Source organism: Stegostoma tigrinum, chromosome 5 (genome assembly GCF_030684315.1).
Source record: "Stegostoma tigrinum isolate sSteTig4 chromosome 5, sSteTig4.hap1, whole genome shotgun sequence".
Classification (NCBI taxonomy): Eukaryota; Metazoa; Chordata; class Chondrichthyes; order Orectolobiformes; family Stegostomatidae; genus Stegostoma; species Stegostoma tigrinum.
This window is the reverse complement of record NC_081358.1, coordinates 79284185-79305062: the sequence shown is the minus strand read 5'-3', so window position 1 is coordinate 79305062 and position 20878 is coordinate 79284185. Positions and strand designations below refer to the sequence as shown.

The window sequence follows — 20878 nt, the reverse complement described above, 5'->3', positions numbered from 1 at the left end:
TCTCCACAGATGTGCAAGCAGCTCTTGATCCCCCTGCACAATGGTTCATAAACGTTACAATACTACAAAAAACAGAATCACATGCACACAGGGCCTGGGTCAGCCATAAACCTGTTTATCAAAGTAAGCTTCCTAATGTCCTGATACAATGGCTTTAAGACAGTCTAAATGCCACAACACCCTTTGATTGGTTTGACAGTTTAAATCCTTCCACAATTTAACCTTAACTCCCACCCAAAACACGAAGTCACCACGACTTATTCAAAAACAAAGCTTTATTGAGAAACCACAGGCAATACCTTACATTTCTCCCCAAACCTTGCTTTATTCAGACCCAATACACCTTGATTGCCTTAGATTTACCTTAACATTTCACATCAATTATCCCTTGGATTTGGCTGATAATTTACAATGCTTCACAAAGTTGATCCTTCCAGTGAGAAGGTTGGCCATCCCAGACCCTCCTTCTGTCTGTAGGTACTTCTGGATCACTACAACTTTGCAGGAAGATTTACAATCCCCAACACTGCTGTATGACATTGATTGCAGACCTGAATCAAGCCAACCAAAACTGACCCTTCTTCTGACTGCAGTAAAATTGCTTCAACATTGTCCCCTCCTACAGTGATTCACAGAAAATATATCACAATCACATTAAACTTATTCCTGTTGTTCAGGATGTCTGAGAGCTAACCTAGCGCACTAATGCCCTTTCGGGAAGGAAACTGCCATCCCTACCTGGTCTTGCCTACATGTGACTCCAGATTCACAGCAACGTGGTTGACTCTGAACTGCTCTCTGGGCAATAAACGCTGGCCGAGGCAGCAATGCCCTCATCCCATTAATGAATAATAAAACAAAATCCTCCTTGATGTATTTCACATACTGTCCAGCCAAATACAGTCAGTGAAACAACAGTTTCCCTTTCCATGGAGAATCCAATCCAGACAACGTGATCAATTCACAATGACTCTAAACTAGAACGAGACAGGAATGTTCCCTCTCAGTGGGGGAACACTTCAGTGCTCAAGGGTATTCAGCTTCCGATCTTCGAGTAAATGTCCTCCAAGGCGGCCTTTGAGATACACAACAACACAGAACCGCTGGGCTGAAACTGATAACCAAGTTCCGTACCCATGAAGAAGGCCTCAACCGTGATCTTGGGTTCATGTAATGCTACATGTGACCCCACCATAGTGTTTGGTATCAGTAAAATCTTGCTTATTATCCTGTTTTTGACAATATCACCTTCATAAATTATTATGATCTTCCTACCTTAATTAGTTTGTTCAGTTTTGAATTGCTTATGACTTTGGTTAGACCCTTGGCATGCGATTCTTCCATCTACTTGTTATTCCAGTCATCAGATTTACAGTTTGTCCGTTCACTGGTTATTCAGCTGTCAACACTTTATTCACTATCTAACAGCCTTTGTCATCTGCAAATACTTATTATCTGATACTCCACTCACATCATCTTGTATAATCTTTTGATCTCTCTGCCCTTGATCTCTCTGCCTATAAACTCTGGGTCTGTATGCACCTTTCTCTGCATGTGACGAAGGACCTGTGTTCTGAAAGCTTGTGATTTCAAATAAACATGTAGGGCAGTAAGAAATAATAAACGGTAAAAGTCTCGCCATTGTAAGTTTAACAATTAAAAGCCTCATTTGTAAGTTTATAAAATGACATGTTGGTACTGGGCATGACAAAACTATAATGTGGTAAGTACATAATTTCTCAATACTATAATACCATTTGTCCCATGTGTTATGGGTTAATATTCTGCTTATATTAATTGTGCCTTAGTGGAGCTCCAAGATCAGCAGCAATGAGGGGCAACTGCTAATATCAGTGCCCTGTTCCGTTTATCCTCTAATAGACAGAGCTCAGGTCTACTGCATCTCTCTGCATGAAAGCATGGGCACCCTCCACAGCCTCACCCATTGGAGGCTTTAGAGTCACTGACAGTGGGTATAAGGGTATCTGCTGATGCCCACAATGTAGCTGGTAAGTGTCCCTCCTCCATCTCTGTACATAAGTGCATCACCATTTTTCCCTGAGAAGGACAGGAACTGGGCGGGGAGTCCATATGCCTCATTCTGATCTTGCCTAGTCACCACTGCACTGAGACCATGTGATGCAATGCATCACCTCGCAAACAATTGATCTGATACTCCGTGGCAGTCCATTCACCAACCTTACCATACAGAAGAACATACAGTCCTATGGCAGGATGAGTGAAACCTGCAATTTTACAAATTGTACAAATGTTTTATTTGGAGACATCTCTGTAACAGATCCATCATGAGGTTCATGGAGTGCTGAAAATTTGCCTGACTTTTACATTGGAAAATCTTCCAAAAAGGTATCACTAAGTCCAATAATTGCAGCCATCTTCGTTGGTCTGTCTACTCTGTTTAAAATCATAGCAACAGATAATGGAGAAAATATATATTAACAGTTTTACTCTGCTTGTGACAGATTATAGCAAAGTACATAGATGTTGTGGATATAGACAGGGTCGTTGAGGTTTACAGCACAGATACAGACCCTTCGGTCCAACCAGCCCATGCTTTCCAGATATCCTAAATTAACCTTGTCCCATTTGCCAACATTCGGTCCATGCCCATCTAAACCCTTCCTATTCATATACCATCCAGATGCCTTTTAAATGTTGTAATTGTACCAGCCTCCACCACTTTCTCTGGCACCTCATTCCATATTAAATGCCTTCTTCAGAACCCTGCTTACTGCGACTCCACTTTCAAGGAACTATGAACCTGCACTTCAAGGTATCTTTGCTTGGCAACACACCCCAGGCCCTTACCATTAAGTGTATAAATCCTGCCCTGATTTGTCCCACCAAAATGTAGCACCTCACATTTATCTACAATAAATTTTATCTGCCACTTCTCAGCCCTTTGCCCCACCTGAACAAGGTCCCATTGTATCTGAGGTAATCTTCTTCACTGTCCATTATGCCACCAATTTTGGTCAAATTTAGTAACCATACCTCCTATATTCACATCCAAATCACTTTAATGGCATAGAAATGAGATCGGAAGTTTATCACAGGATCACTAGCTACTGACTCTAATCGATTGTGAATTCAAATAAACCTGTTAGACTATACCCTGGTATCAGAGATAATGGGAACTGCAGATGCTGGAGATTCCAAGATAATAAAATGTGAGGCTGGATGAACACAGCAGGCCAAGCAGCATCTCAGGAGCACAAAAGCTGACGTTTCGGGCCTAGACTGATGAAGGGTCTAGGCCCGAAACGTCAGCTTTTGTGCTCCTGAGATGCTGCTTGGCCTGCTGTGTTCATCCAGCCTCACATTTTATTATCTTAGACTATACCCTGGTGTTGTGTGGCTTCTGACTTTGTCCACCCCTGTCCAACACCAGCACCTCCACATCATGGTTTAATTTCATTACAAACAGATTGACTTAAATTCAAAGTCAGAAGTCATATGACACCAGGGTGTAGTCCATCAGGTTTATTTGAAATCACAAGCATTCAGAGCATAGACTCTATGTCAGGTGAAATGAGAGAGAAGCAAATAGAGCACAGAATTTAAGTCAGAGAAAGATCAAGAGCAGAGGGATCAAAAGGCCATACAAAAGGTGTGAGTGGAGTGCTGAATAATAAGTCCATGCAAGTTGTCTTGAAATGTTAGATGGTGTGTGTAAAGTGTCAACAACTGAATAACAAGTGAAAGGATGATTTATAATCCGATTAAGTGAGGCGGAGAGATAGCATGTTATTCCATGAGATAGTAGGAACTGCCGATGCTGGAGTCTGAGATAACACGGCGTGGAGCTGGAATAACACAGCAGGCCAGGCAGCATCAGAGGAGCAGGAAAGCTGATGTTTCGGGTCTGGACCCTTCTTCAGAAATGGGGGAGGGGTAGGGGGCTCTGAAATAAACAGAGAGGCAGGAGGCGGTGGTGGAAGGTGGATAGTGAAGCAGATAGGTGGAGAAAAAATGACAGGTCAGAGAGGCAGGGGTGAAGGTAGTGAAAGTAAGTGTAGGTAGGCTGATGGGATGGGGTTGGTCAGTCAGGAGGGAGGGAGAGGTAGGTGGGAGGGAAGACAGACAAGTCAAGGAGGCGGGGATGAAGCTAGTAGGTGAGTATAGGTAGGAAGTGGGGGTTGGTCAGTGAGATGGCAGGAGCAGATAGGTGGGAGAGAAGATGGATAGGTCAAGGAGGCGGGGACGAGGAGAGCGTCTTGGGATGAGGTCGGGCGTGGGGAGATTTTGAAGTTCATAAAGCCAAGTTATTCCAGGGAACTAGTTTGTCTCCAGCACCACCTTATTTATAGCATTTTGCAATTATCTCTCAACCTAATTTAATATGATTATGGTCACCCCTTCACATGTTATTTAGCTGTTGACACTTTACTCACCATCTAACACTTCAAGATCACCTGCAGGGACTTAATATTCAGCACTCCACTCACACCGTTTGTACGGTCTTTTGATCTCTCTGCCTATAAATTCTCTATCTGCGTGTTTCTCTCACACTTCACTTGATGAAGGGACAATGCCCTGAAAGTTTGTGATTTCAAATAAACCTGTTGGACTATACCCTGGTGTTGTGTGACTTCTGACTTTGTCCACCCCTGACCAACACCAGCACCTCCACATCATGGTTTAATTTCAGACACTGCTAGGAAGTAGATTAGAGTCAGTAGCTAGTGAATGGAGTATGAAACGGGGACTAACATCAAGGGCTTCAGTCCATCCAACACAGGGGAAAGGTAACTATACAGTTCAGTCACAAATCAACCACAATACATTGGTGGGACAGACTCAAATGACAAATGGCCTAAACATGTTCCTCTGTCCTTATATTTTTAGACTGACTGAATAATACTGAAGCTACCTGTGGCTGCAGAGTTTTGGAAATTTAATGGATCATGTAGTGTGATCCCTTGTGGCTAACTTCAAGATGAGCTCTCAGTCTAATTTATGACATAATCTCCAAAATTCAATGAGAAAAAAATTAAACATTAAGCTCCAAAGGCATTTTAGTGCTTTTCAGTATTGCTTGTTTCATAGGGTAGGATGCAAAGTTCATTATTCTGATGTATGTGTACTTCAGTAATTTTTCTGAAAGAAATTAACTCACATATTTGTTTCAGTGAGCAGTGAATTAATCACTTAATAATAGCAAAACTAACATTGTCGTCAAGACTGGGAAGAAAACAAGCCCTTAATGAGGCAGCACAGTGGCTCTGTGATTAGCACTGCTGACTCACAGCACCAAGGATCCAGGTTTGATCCTAACTAGGGTGACTGTCTGTGCGGAGTTTGTACACCATGTCAGTGTGGGTTTCCTCCAGGTGCTCCAGTTTCTTCCCACAATCCAAACATGTCCAGCTTAGGTAAATTGACCATGCTAAATCACCCATAGGGTCCAGAAATGTGCAGGGTAAGTGGATTGGCCATAGGAAATGCAAGGTTACAGGGTGGGGAGGTTGGATCTGGATAGTATACTCTTCAGAAGGTCAGTGTGAACTTAATGGGCTGAATGGCATTTTTCCACACTGTAGGGATTATATTAAAACAAGTAAATGTAGTTTGGATAAGTAAGGAAGGAACGTAGTGTGTGATGCTATCTCTCCAGTAGGTGGCATTTAAATGCCTGAGTATGCCTTAAACCTATAAATAGAAGTTGAAGAAGATTGTGCTTGTGTTTGAGGGTTGGGCTGAAGGACGCAAAATCTAGCATAACCTGTCTGTTTCTGATGAGGAGTGCTGTTAACTGGTTCTTATTCTCAACCAGTAGTACAGCAATGATCGATCTGAGACATAATGTGAACACATTGACCAGAGATCTGAGAGTGTATTTAGAAAATCAGGTCAAAATCAATCTGTCAGGTTCCGGCGTAGGTTTGTCTCTTGTTTTAGGATTTGGTGCAGCCTACATCTGTTATTACCTGAGCTCAATTGCAAAGGTAAGCAAGAGATTTATTGGATTTTATTTATCAGTCTGTTAGAAAAATCTGCCTGATCAGAGCCCAAAAAGCAAAACAAATGTTGCTGTAAATCATTTAATGCTACTTGTTTTCTCGTTTTCCACATTTTAATCTGTGTGTATTACTTTGTCAGAAAGACGTTTGCAGCTAAATCGATTCCCGTCGGGATGAGATGAAGTGATTAAATCTCTGCTGCAGATATTGATGTTATTACAACTGTTAAAGTTTTAATTGAAAATCTCCAATCATAAGTTTCTACCATTGTATTAAATGGTCAAAGTTGACACTTCCAGATGTACCTGTATAATGCATATCTGTACTAAAGTCAGTGATACCTTCTCAAGCTCTATTTTGCCCTGTGTATTATTCCATAGCAGTCTTTTATTTTGTCACCTTAATGCACCATTGATCTGGGGCCAACACGTCCACCGACATGTTTTCTGTTGTGCAATGTCATTCTTTCAGTATAGCATATTCTCTGTTAATTTCTCTACCTTTTATTTGTTGTTAGCCTTATTGAATTGCATTTTCAAAAGTCGCAACTGCTTTGCAATTAAGGCACCATAGTCATTTAGAGAAATTTCTAGTTGTATTAATTTCAGGAATTTATTGCTTTAAGCACACAGCCATAAGCTGGTCAGCGAGTAAGTTAGCAGTGTGATAGTTGTTGTATTGAGATGAACTTTGAGTATCTATTTGGCTGCAAGTTCTGTGTGCATTTTTAATATAAAGGTAAATATCCATAGGCAGACAATTGCCATTAATTGGATATATTGGTGAATTTTCTGTCTTAAATAACACTCAAATACAATGATGTATTTCACAGTAACTATTTCTTATCCATGACTGTTGATGTTCTCTCAAAAATTTTCGGAGAAATGTATATTGCAATTTTGCATGCCAACCTGTGGGAGAGGAATATTTGAGTAATTTTGATCGTTATTTGAATTATATGACTTCATGATAGATGAATAACTACTGCATGTGACCAGCAATAAAAGATAAATGATCAATAAATTCTCACTCACATCCCATATACACAATGCATTGACACCCTTTCACACTGATTTGATTGAGGAACAATAACTCTTGTGTTATAGCTTGTCCAGGCCTTGTGCAAAATTTTAAATGCTTTCCGTTGTCCTCAGAATGCCATGACAAAACGTGTAAAAAATAAATTTTACTCATACTTATTTGATAGTACAGAACTAGTCTGCTGCAGAAAAAAGACACATTTTGTCAAACTTTTCATCTTGCACTCATCAGGACATTTCATGAGAAACAACATTCATACTATATGAAAAAAAGTGTTACTTAGCTGACTAATTGGCGGAGGAATGCGCCAGATAAGATGACTGGTAATTAACTGCCAAGCATTAGGTTTTAAATCAGGCTGGTTGACTGTGATAAAGACATTGACATGAGAAATAAGCCAGAGAAAAAGCTTTCTATTTTACGGAGTTGAAACAACACAATGTGATTACAAGTTCTTTCTGTCTGCAAAGAATTGAGCCTTTTGCATTAATATACGTAACTTCTAGTATATGCAAATGCACCACATTACAAGCCTAACTGATGATTGTAACCTGATTGTCAGCGTATTCTTCACACATTCAGAATTATTTAAGAAATACTGTCCATTTGCTGAATCACATTTAATGTTGAACACTATGTTGTGAGCTCTGCAAGCTCATTCTGCTTTGGTTTGGATGGTATCTTGCTTGCTGGAGGAACATGGGATTTGACATAATTTGCCAGTTTTTGGTATGGCCCTGGTATCACATGTAGTCCAGGTAAGGATGGCAGATCGCCTTCCTAAATAGATATTAGTGAATGAGGTGGGTTTTTATGACAATTGACAGTGGTTATATGGTCACCATTAGACTAGCTTTTAATTCCAAATTTTAATGAATTCATATTTCTGCAGTGGAGAGATTCAAACCCATGCCCCCAGAACATTGGACTCAGGCTCTAGATTATTAGTCCATTATCACTCTGTCACCACCTCCTCTTATGTGAGAGGCAGAAAATCTTTTTGGCTTAATGCTTACATCCTGTTAGTGTTGCAACTCCATAGTAATAACTGCTAGCTTAACCTATTGCTCAAACTTTTGAAATACTTTAACCTTCTAGGGTATACAATGTCTGTTCAGGGCAGCCATTCTTCAACAGGTTGACTTTGGTGTCCCCATTTCAGAATTACAATGAACATATGAACAGCTCTATGTCCAAGGTTGCCAATAAAACCAATCTTATAGCACATGTAACCAAAGGAATCCAAACACATATTAACCAGTGCACATAAGATTTTGATAGTTGTAGAGAAGCCGCTGGCTCATTTCTCATTTATGATGTCTTGGAAAAATAACTCCTTTACAGTTCTATTTCAAAACTTATTTTGTAAAGTGTTGATCTTTTTGTTGCAAGTAGATGATTCTCCTCTGATACAAAGTCAGATTCAGTTCATTTTCTCCCCATTTCATTTGGTCAGTTTTATTTCCAAACTGCATCCATGTAAGCAATTATAAGTTGCAGCTCAGTGTACACCACTCATCCCTCAGTCTCAAAATTGTGGTCGCAAGTCACAACTTGAGTATAAAAATGTAGGTTGACATTCCAATGCAGTACTGAGGGTGTGTTACATTATGGTAGGTGCTGCCATTCAGCTGAGATACTAAACCAAGACACTATTTGCTCTTTTAAGAGAAATTATTCAATTTTTCTGCCCAATACTTAACCTTCAACCAATGTCACTAAACAGATTATCTGGTGTTTATCAGATTGCTTGCTGTCTGTGTAAACTTGCTATGTGTAAATTGGCTGCGGCATTACTTATATTGCAACAGTATCCACGCTTCAAATGTATGTTTTTGAAATGTCATAAAGGTAGTTATATAAATGGTAGTTCATTCTTTCTTTCTCCTTCCATGACTTTGAACAAAAAATGTATTTAGATATAATAGGTATAACAGAAGTGATAACATTTATTGGAATGAAAACGTCTTTCAATTTATCCAATTATAAAGGTTTGTAAAATCATGCAGGGAATGGATAGGATGAATAGCCAAGGTCTTTTCCCCAGGGTAGGGGAGTCCAAAACTAGAAAACATAGGTTAAGATGAGAGGAGAAAGATTTAAAAAGGACCTAAGAGGTAACTGCCATTGCAAGTGGTGGAGGCTGGTACAATTACAACATTTAAAAGGCACCTGGATAGGTATATAAATAGTATCAGAGATAATAGGAACTGCAGATGCTCGAGAATCTGAGATAACAAGGTATGGAGCTGGATGGACACCTGAAATGCTGCTTGGCCTGCTGTGTTCATCCAGCTCCATACCTGGTTATCTGGGTGTATAAATAGGTAGGGTTTAGAGGAATATGAGCCAAATGCTGGCAAATGAGACTAAGACAGGTGGGATATCTGGTTGGTGTGGACAAGTTGGTCTGAAGAGTCTGTTTCCTTGCTGTATGACTCTAAATCATCTCTCTCCATTTTAAAAAGTTTGGGTCATTTAATGCAGTGCAAAAAAACCCTAATGTTATAAATGTCTAAAGGGCCCAGGTTGGTAGTCTATACTGGACACATAACACAAATCTCAGAAAGCACATTCACATAGATTTCTGTATAATTTACAGGACTGAAACTGATATTTGGTTTTATGCCGTTTTGATGTTCCAGATGAGCTTATTTCCATTAAATCATCTCATTCAATCAGCTATACATTTAGTTTTAAAATTTTAACAACATATTTCTTCTTTTTGGGTGGTATTGACAAATACACACTGAGCACACCACAGTACATGTGCGTTACGGTTTCTGTGGCGTGTGAGCACCTATGGTGAGCCTATTGGGATATAAGTGCCTGCTATTAGAATACAAAATAGGATATCTGCCACTGTCACTGATGGGTCAGAGTCAGCTGCGGAAACTTCTGTCGGATGGAATTTAGGCCATGCAGTTCTATACTTTTTAAAATTCCTTATTTGTTTAGGCCATGCAGTTCTGTACTTTTTAAAATTCCTTATTTGTTATCATTATCTTCTTAGTGAAATTATTGATTTTTTTTTCTCTTCAGCCTTGCAGTTTTTTTCAAATCAGGTCAGGATTTTCTTCCATTCAAGAAATCGTCCTGGAGTAAATCACACAATTTTCTTCCTAATAAACATTATCAAGGAATCAAGGTTGCCAAAATACCCAGCGGACAGGGTCATAATAGTCGCAAAGTACTGCAGTCAACCAGTTCTTTCAACATTTACTGGTTGTAAATGAGCAAATAGACAAAGGGCACACTGACATTGGATTAGAACATGAAGAATTATAGAAAGAAATAAAATTTACAAATTCTTATGTGGACTTTTTGCACCCATGTCGGAAAATGCATATTGAGCTCTTGTGCAAATGCAAAATTATGAAAATCTTACTTGTGGTTTCATTTACTCGCACTTGTTCAGAAGGCAAAGTGGCTATGATAAGAGAAGAGAGTGAGTTTCTGCTGTAATCAGCAAACTCCACATTAAATTTGCTTCTTCAGCTCAAATTCTCTGAGCCATGGGAATTGCCTGTGAGTTATCATTAGTGGCATAACTCATGAATATCTGACCTGGAAAATTAACCTAAAGTATTCTATAGCATTGAATCTTTTCTGCTAATGACCTTTAACAAGCTCAAACTATCTGCAACCAACTAGCTGTTCCTGGAAATCTTTTTTAATTTGTCCATGAGATATGGGTGTCACTGCCTGGACCAGAATTAATTGTCCATTTTTAGTTGACCTTGGGAAGGTGATGGTGAGCTTGCCCCGAATCACTGCAGTTTATTTTGTGTAAGTATAGTCACAATGCCATTCAAGAAGGAATTTCAGGATTTTGATCCAACAACTCTGAAGCAATGATGATACATTTTTCAAGTCAGGATGGTGAGTGGCTTGGAGGGGAACTTGCAGGTTGTATTTGCTATCTTTGACTTTTTAGGTGGTAATGTTCATGGGTTTGGAAGATGTTGTCAGCAGAACATTTACAAATTTCTGGTGTGCATCTTGTAGATGGTACACATTGCTGCTACTGAGCATCAGTAGTGGAGGTTCAACATGGTGCCAATCAAGTGGGTTTCTTTGTCCAGAATGGCGTCAAGCTTCTTGACACTGCACTCATCCAGACAGGTGGGGAGAATTCTATCACAGACCTCACTTCAGCCTTGTAGACTGACAGGCTTTGGGGATCATAGACTCACAGATTCCCTACAGTGTGTAAAACAGGTAATTCGGCCCATCCAGTCCATACTGACACTTCGAGCAGCATTCCAAACATAAACCCCTAACCTACAACCCTACATTTCCAATCCCTGATCCATCTAGCCTGCACATCCATAGACACTATGGGCAATTTAGCTAGGCCAATCCACCTAACTCACACATTTTTGGGAGGAAACACACGCTGACATAGGTAGAATGTGCAAACTCCACACAGACAGTTGCCTAAGGGTGGAATTGAACCTGGGTCCCCAGGACTGTGAGGCAGCAGTGCTAATGACTGAGCCACCGTGTTGCTCAAGACAAATAAGCAGGTGAGCTACTCATTGTATTTTCCTTACCACTGACCTGTTCTTGTAACCACTGGCACTTAGGTATATTTCTAATTCATTTATGGGACATGGGCATTACTGGCTGAGCTAGCATTTATTGTCTGACCCTCGTTGCCCTTGAGAAGATGGTGAGCTGCCTTCTTAAACAATTGCAGTTCACGTATTGTCGCTAGATGCACAATGTTGTAAGGGAGGAATGTGACTAGCCCAGTTTAGCATCTGATTAATGATAACGGCCGAGATATTGATAGTTGGGGATTCAGTCCAACTGAGTATAAGGAGCAATGGTTACATTGTTTCTTATTGGAGATGGTCATCACCTAGCATTTGTGTGGCATGAAAGTAATTAGCCTCTTTACAGCCCAATCCTGAATATTGTCTTGGTCTTGCTGCATTTCAATATGGATTATTTCAGTACCTGAGGAGTTGTGAATGGTATTGAACCTTGTATAGTCACCAGTGAACATCCTTACTTCTAACCTTATGGTGGAGGAAAGGCCATTGTTGAAGCAGCTGAAGGTGGTTGAGCCTAGGACACTACCCTGAGGAACTCCTGTAGAGGTGTCCCAGAGCTGACATGACTGACCTCAATCAACCAGGACCATCTGCCTATCTGTCAGGTATGATTCTAACCAGCCCAGAATTTATTATCTGATTCCTGTTGACTCCAGTTTTGCTAGAGTTCCTTGATATCACATTCCACTGAATGCAGCCTTGATGTCAAGGGCAGTCACTCTAGCGTCACATCCGGAATTTGGCATTTTTATCCAAATTTAACCCAAGGTTGGAATGAGGTCAGGAACTGAGTGGCCTTAGCAGAATCCAAACTGGGTGTCACTGAGCAGATTACTGCTCAGCCAGTGCTGCTTGATGGCACTGTTGATAACACCTCCCATCACTTTACTGATAATTGAGACGAGACTGATGGGGTGGTAATTGGCCAGGTTGGATTTGTGCTGCTTTTTGTGTATAGGACATATCTGGACAATTTTCCACATTGCTGGGTAGATGCCAGTGTTCCGGCTGTATTGAAACAGCTCAGTTAGAAAAGTGGCAAGTTCTGACACACAATCGTCAGTGGTATTGCCAAAATATTTTCAAGGCCTTTAGCCTTTGCAATCTCCAGTGCTTCCAACCATTTCGTGATATCATGTAGCGTGAATTGAATTGGCTGAAGACCATCATCTGTGATGCTGGAAATGTTGGATGATGCTGTGATGGAACTCGCTCGCTCACTCGACACTTCTGGCTGAAGATTGTTGTGAATGTTTCAGCCTTATTCTTTCACTGTGCAGGGCTTCACCATCATTGAGGACAGGGAAATTTGTGGGGTCTCCTGTTCCAGTGAGTTGTTTGATTGTCCACCACCATTCATGACTGGATGTGGCAGGCCTGCAGAGATTAGATTTGATCGGTTGGTTGCAGAATCACCTAACTGTGTATCACTTGATGCTTATGCTGCTTGGCACACATAATCCTTTTTTTGAAGATATAACAAGTGTGGAGCTGGGGGCATACAGCAGGCCAGGCAGCATCAGAGGAGCAGGAAAGTTGACATTTCAGGTCAGGACTCTTCTGAAGAAGGCCTGGCCTGTTGTGTTCCTCTAACTCCACACTGTGTTATCTCTGATTCCAGCATCTGCAATTCTTATTATCCTTTTTTTGCAGTTTTTTTTAGGTATACCTGGTGCTACTCCTGGCATGCTCTCATTGAGCCAGAGTTGACTCTTTACCTTGATGGTAATGGTAGAGTGGGGGATATGCCAGGTTAAGAGGTTACAGATTCTGTTGGAGTATAATTCTGCTGCTTCTGGTGGCCCACAGTGCCTCATGCATGCCCAATCTTGAGTTGTTAGAGCTGTTCAAAGTCTGTACCATTTAACACAAGACAGAGGAGCAGATTTCCAAAGACTGATAATGCACCAGAGAAGATTTTCACCTCACCTATTTTAAATGGGCAATGCCTTATTTTTAAAAGGTGAATCCTAGATCTTTATTTCCCCACAAGTGGAGACATCCTCTCTAAATCCTCACTGTCAAGATCCCTCAGTATCTTACATGTTTGGATCAATTCATCTCTTACACTTCTACACTCCAGGGTATACAAGCCTAGCTCTCTAACCCTTGCTCATTAAATAGTCACTGATTGGAGGTACTAGTGTGGTAAACTTTTTCTGATGTACTTACAACAAATTTACATTCTTTCTTAAATAGGGTGACAGTGGAGCTGATTGCCTAGTGGCATTATCTCTAGACTATTAATACAGACACCCTGATAATGTTCTGGGAACGAGGTTCAAGCCCCACCATGGCGGATGTAGAATTTGAATTCAATTAATATCTGGAATTAAGATTCTAATTGTGACCATGAAACATTTGTCAATTTTCAGGAAAAGCCCCATGTGGTTCACTACTATTTTTTAGGGAAGGAAATCTGCCATCCTTACTTGGTCTGACCTACATGTGACCCCAGATCCACAGCAGTGTGGTTAACATATAACTGCCCTCTGGGCAATTAGGGATGGATAATAAATGCTGGCCTGGTCAGTAACATCCGCATTCCATGAATGAATATATTAAAAAAAAACCTGTATAGCGTATCCAGATGTGGTCTCGACAGTGCCCCAAATAACTTAAGTATAACCTTCCTACTTTTGTATCAATTCTCCTGGTAATAAACAATAACATGTTATTATATATATTTTATATATGAATGTGGCATCAAGGAGCCCTGGCAAAACTGGAATCACTGGGTATCGGGGGCAAATACTCTAGTGGTTGGAGTCGTACCTGACATATACGAATATGGTCCTGGTTGTGGGAGGTCAATCATCCCAGCTCCAGGACATCCCTACAGGAGTTCCTTAGGGTAATGTCCTAGGTCCAACCATCTTCAGCTGCTTCATCAATGACCTTCCCTCCATCGTAAGGTCAGAATTGGGGATGTTTGCCGATGATTGCACAATGTTCAGCACCTTTCGTGACTCCTCAGATACTGAAGCAGTCCATGTTCACATGCAACAAGATCTGGACAATATCCAGGCTTGGGCTGACAAGTGGCAAGTGACATTTGCATCACACAAATGCCAGGCTATGACCATCACCAATAAGAGACAATCTAACCACCGTCCTTGACATTCAATGGTGTTACCATCACTGAATCTCCCGCTATCAGCATCCTGGGGGTTACCATTGACCAGAAACTCAACTGGACTCACCACATTAACAGAGTGGCTACAAGAGCAAGCCAGAAGCTGGCAATATTGCAGTGAGTAACTCACCTCCTGACTCCTCAAAGCCTATACACCATCTATAAGGCACAAGTCAGGAGCGTGATGGAGTACTCCCCACTTGCCTGGATGAGTGCCGCACCAACAACACTCAAAAAGCTTGACGCCATCCAGGACAAAGCAGCCCACTTGATTGGCACTGCATCTACAAACATTCACTCCCTCCACCACCAACGCTTAGTAGCAGCAGTGCGTACTATCTGCAAGATGCACTGCAGAAATTCACCAAAGATCCTCAGACAACACCTTCCAAACCCACAACTACTTCCATTTAGAAGGACAAGGGCAACAGGTATATGGGAATACCATCACCTCCAAGTTCCTCTCCAAGTCACTCACCATCCTGACTTGGAAATAAATCACCACTCCTTCGCTGTCACTGGATCAGAAACCTGGAATTCCCTCCCTAATATCATTGTGGGTGAATCCACAGCAGGAGGAATGCAGCTGTTCAAAAAGGCAGCTCACCACCACCTTCTCAAGGGCAACTAGGCACGGGCAAGAAATGCTGGCCTTATGCAACGTCCATATCCCACGTAATGAATTTTTTAAAAAGTTTCCTAGTTACTTACGGTACCTGCAAACTAGTCTCTTCATGCAATTTATGTACTCGGACACTCAGATCTCTCTGCATTTCAGAACTCTGCAATCTCTCACCATTTAAATAATACGCTTTTCTAAAATGATTATTCCTTCCAAACTCAGTAGATAATTATAAATTGTTCATGTTAGGGCCAACTATACATTTGAAGTTCTACTATATTCATTTTAATCAACCTGTTCAAAGATGTTACTACTCACAACTGGAGCAGAAGGGACTTGAACCCAGGTGCTCTGGTACAGAGGTAGTAGGCCTGAAGTCTGCTGTATCAATGCACAGAACTCCATGTATCAATCAATCATCGAGCGCAAATAAGTGACACCGCTGTAGATTTGAAATGATTAAATAACTATCAATGAAAGATCAAGTCTAATATAAGTTGAAAAATGGAGTATAATTCTGAAATATAATTTCAAAGTTCAAGAATACCCATTTTTGGATGTAGTACTGTCTTCAGAATGAAAGAGATTAGCAAATTAATTGGTATTCTCCAAATATGTTGAAACCGTTATGTATAAGATATAGGCACTCCATTGGGGGCTGTGGAAATGTTCATCAGTATTTCCTGCTAATTAATGTTTTATGGACTTGTGAAGTGTGAAAACTTGCTTCTTAACTGGTTGCATTTCTTTACCTTTATGCTGTAAATTTTATTGCACAAAGTTAATAGCTGCAAATTTGCACATGCTCAATCCTTTAAAACTATTGTAAAAAATCAAAAATAGGATATATATACAATGATTCTGTGCATTCAGAATTATTTTACAAGTTACAGACCTGATTAAATGATGTGCAAGTTATATTTGCAACGTAACAGTATGTCTTAGTCAATAAATAGCTGGATATGCGAGTCTGTTGCAACAGAAAGGAATTGGTTCAAGTACTAAAAGGGCATTCAATGCTGAGTTCATTTTTAGTCATTTATTGAGGTACAAAGGGCATTGAATACTGGCACATGTATTTTGTTCTGCATGAATAGTTAAAGATTATTTTATTAAACTAAGTCAGTTTACTCTGGCTGTTCATTAGTAAAGAAGGAAGATGCACTTACAATGATGGATACTGTTAAAAAGACATGTGTTGAGAATTAATTCAATAACATTTTGATTTTTTTGTGTAACTTGACCTTAAATTTCAAATTGTAGGCAGGATTTCTTGTTGTCTATTACCTGTTAAGAGTATTTTCAGGAGAAAAAAATCATCTGAATCAATTATCCTGTTGTCAAAATTATTCCTCCTTGCTTTTTACACACCAATTTTCATGGTCTTCTGTATACTTAATGATCATACCTCTTACAGTCATAATTAGGTCATTAAAATACACTAAAAACTGGGGCAATCAGATTGATAGATTTTGGGTAGGAGATAGCCCCCTAACCAGTAACGCCCGTTTCTATTTCTACCCAAAATCCATAAACCAGATTGTCCTGATCGACCCATTGTCTCTGCCTGCTCCGGCCCACTGAACTCCTCTCCTCCTAACTCAGCTCTGTTCTTTCTCTTCTGGTCCAGGAACTCCCCATCTGTGCTTGGGACACAACCCACACCCTCCACCTTCTCTGAGACTTTGAATTCCCTGGCCCCCAATACCTCATCTTCACCTTGGATATTCAGTTTCTCTACACATGTATCTCTCTTGAGGAGGGCCTAAAGCCTTCAATTTCCTCCTGTCCCGCAGTCCCTGAAACTCTCATTCGCTTGGTGGAGCTATCCTCACACTCAACAATATTTCCTTTGGCTCTTCCCACTTCCTACAAACCAAAGGCTTGGCTATGGGCACCCGCACGGGTTCAAGATATGCCTGCCACTTCATGAGATACTTGGAACAGTCCCTCTTCCGCAGCTACACTGGTACCATTCTTCACCTCTTCCTCCACTACCTTGATGACTGTATCAGTGCTGCCTTGTGCTCCTATGAGGAGCTCAAACAGTTCATCCACTTCCCCAACACCTTTCACCCCAACCTCAAATTTACCTGGACCATCTCTGGCACCTTCCTCCACTTCCTGGACCGCTCTGTCTCCATCTCAAGCAACCAACTTTAGCACCAACATTCATTTCAAACCCACTGATTCCCAAAACTGCCTCAACTACACCTCCTCCCATCCGCCGTACTGTCAAAATGCAAGCCCATACTCTCAATTCCTCTGCTTCTGCCACAAAAGCTCCCAAGATGAAACATTCTACTCCTGGGCATCCCAGATGTCCTCCTACTTCAAGGACCATAATTTGCTTCTCCCATTTTTCATAATGCACTCAACCGCATCTCCTGGATTTCCCACACTTCTGCCCTCAAACCTCTCCCCCCAACATCAACAAAGATAGAATCCCCCTTGTTCTCATATACCACCGACCAAACTACAAATCCAATGCATCATCCTTGGCCATATTCACCATCTGCAATCAAACCCCACCACCAAAAAGGTATTTCCTTCCCCACCCCAATCTACTTTCCAGAGTGACCGCTCATTCTGTGACTCCGTCATCAGCTCCACACTCCCCACTAACCTTTCCACCACACCCGGCAGCTTTCCCTACAATTGCAGGAAGTGCCATACCTGCCCTTACACCTCTGCTCTCACCTCCATCCATGGCTCCAAACAATCATTCCGTGTCCAACAGGAAATCACCTGTACATCTTCTGACCTGGCCTATTGTATCTGTTGCTCCCAATGTGATCTCCTCCACACCAGAGAGACCACACGCAGACTCAGTGACAAATTCGTGGAGCACCTGCGCTCTGTACACACCAATTAACACCGCCTTCTGGATGCCAGTCATTTCAAATCCCCCTCGCACTCCCTTGACAACATGTCCATCCTGGGCCTCCTCCACAATCAAAATGAGGCCACACGTAAACTGGAAGAACAACACCTTATATTCCACCTCAGGAACTTAGAGCCCAATGGCCTCAACATAGAATTCCCTAGTATCAAAATCTCCCCACCCCTGGTATTATCCCATGTCCAGTCCTCCCTCTCATCCTCGCCTTCTTGACCTGACACAACCTGTACATTCTCCTTCTCACCTATCCACTTCACTCTTCCCACTAACTGATCTCTACAATCTCCTACCTGCATCCACCTATCACTATCCCACCTACCTTTCCCCAGCCTCACCCACCCCATTAATTTCTGGGCTCCCTTCCCTCTCCCCAGTCTTGATAACGGGTCCAGACCCTAAATGTAGACTTTCCTGCTCCTCCCATGCTGGTTGACTTGCTGTGCTTCTCCAGCTTCACATTTTATCGATTCTGACTTCCAGCAGCTGTACTCCTTACTATCTCCTTGATTAATCCTTGCCTGTCCATTTGGAGATTAATCCTGTCCCTCAGAACTTTCTCTGAAAGTTTCCCTACCACAGATGTTAGATCACAAACCTGTGGTTTTCTGTTTTATCCATACCATACTTGTTGAATAAACGTGACCTAGATGAATTGATGTAACAGTAGGATGCCAAAATTTGGGCTTCACATGTGCACACAGTGCTTTGATAATCACTTCAAAATTGTGGTGGAGTCTAATGGAACAAACTAAACAGCCTCTGGAGGAAAGGAGCAGTCAATGTTCCAGGTGTTACCTGGATTCCAGCATCAGCTGTTTTTTTTTGTCTCTAACCAAGAGAAAAATAGAGTTAATGTTTCAAGTCCAACCTGACAGATGCTGTTCTGAGCATGTTTATAGGGACACTAAACAAGTTGTAGCTGAGGTACTTTGACTTACTTTTGGTGTGTCAAAGTTTGTGGAAGCATTGTGGTGAGTTGTTGGAGCAATTCAGAGGCTTCTGCCCTCCAGTGCTGTTCCACCTGGCCCCCATGCAGCCATGAACCATTTCAACTCCCCCTCCCATTCCCTGGGTGACATAAGAACATAAGACGTAGAAGCAGAAATTAGGCCATTCAGCCCATCAAGTCTGCTCTGCCATTGGTTGATGGCTGATAAGTTCCTCAACCCCATTCTCCTGCTTTCTCCCTGTAGCCCTTGATACCCTTGATAATCAAGAACCCATCTACCTCAGTCTTAAATGTACTCAATGCCCTGGCCTCCACGGCCTTCTGTGGTAGTGAATTCCATAGATTCACCACTCCCTGGCTGAAGTAGTTTCTCCTTATCTCCAATCTAAAAGGTCTTTCCTTTACTCTAAGGCTGTGCTCTCAGGTCTTAGGCTCTCCTACAATGGAAGCATCTTCCCAACATTCACTTTGTCCAGGCCAGTCAGTATTCTGTAAGTTTCAGTTAGCTCTCCCCTCATCCTTCTGAACTCCAATGAGTATAGTCCCAGAGTCCTCAGTTGTTCCTCATATGTTTAGCTTTCCATTCCTGGGACTATTCTCGTGAACCTCCTCTGAACCCGTTCCAAGGACAGTACATCCTTCCTGAAATATGGGGCCCAAAACTGCACACAATTCTCCAAATGTGGCCTGACCAGAGCCTTTTCAAGCCTCAGTAGTACATCCCTGCTTTTATATTCAAGTCCTCTCAATATAAATACCAACAGTGCATTTGCCTTCCTTACTATTGACTCAGCCTGCAAGTTTACCTTGAGAGAATCCTGGACTAGAACTCCCAAGTCTCTTTGCACTTCAGACTTCTGAATTTTCTCCCCATTTAGAAAATACTCAATGCTTTTGTTCTTCTTAACAAAGTGCATGACCTCACACTTGCCCATGTTGTACTCCATCTGCCACTTCTTTGCCCACTCTCCTAACCTGTCCAAATCCTCCTGTAGCCTCCCTACCCCCTCAACAGTACCTGTGCCTCCACCTAGCTTTGTATCATCTGCAAACTTAGCCAGAATGCCCACAGTTCCTTCATCTAGATAATTAATGTATAAAGTGAAAAATTGTGGTCCCAACACTGACCCTTGCGGAACACCACTTATCGCCAGCTGCCATCCTGAGAAAGACCCTTTTATCTCCACTGTCTGCTTTCTGCCAGACAGCCAATCATCTATCCGTGTTAGCACCTGGCCTCTAACACCATAGGACCTTTTTTTACTCAGCAGCCTCATGTGTGGCAGCTTGTCAAAGGCCCTCTTGAAGTGCGGGTGGATAACATCCATTGGCTCTCCTTGGTCTACCCGGCTCGTTACTTCCCCTTGCTGAAACCATGCTGACTTTACCCTATTTTACCACACACTTCCAAATATTCAGAAATCTCATCCTTTACAATGGTGTCCAAAAGCTTCCCCACGACGAAGGTTAGGCTAATTGGCCTATACTTTTCTGTCTTTTGCCTTCGTCCCTTCTTAAACAGGGGTATCACGTTAGTGATTTTCCAGTCCTCTGGGACTCTTCCAGACTCTAGCAATTCCTGAAGGATCACCACTAACACTTCCACTATCTTACACCTCATATTCCACCTCGGGAGCTTACAGTCCAATGGCCTAAATGTGGATTTTACCAGTTTCAAAATC

The 20878-nt window shown here is 41.6% G+C and overlaps 1 protein-coding gene across 2 annotated transcripts in view; it reads left to right on the top strand.

The window, feature by feature from the left end:
• Positions 1 to 5694: 5694 nt before the first annotated feature.
• Positions 5695 to 20878, top strand: part of abhd3 (abhydrolase domain containing 3, phospholipase) — a 105871-nt gene continuing 90687 nt past the window's right edge. For both annotated transcript variants that reach the window (XM_048528497.2, XM_048528496.2), the window contains exon 1: positions 5695 to 5969. In XM_048528497.2, the coding sequence (XP_048384454.1) occupies positions 5760 to 5969 (210 nt within the window). In that variant the 5' untranslated portion in view covers positions 5695 to 5759. The remainder of the gene's footprint in view (positions 5970 to 20878) is intronic.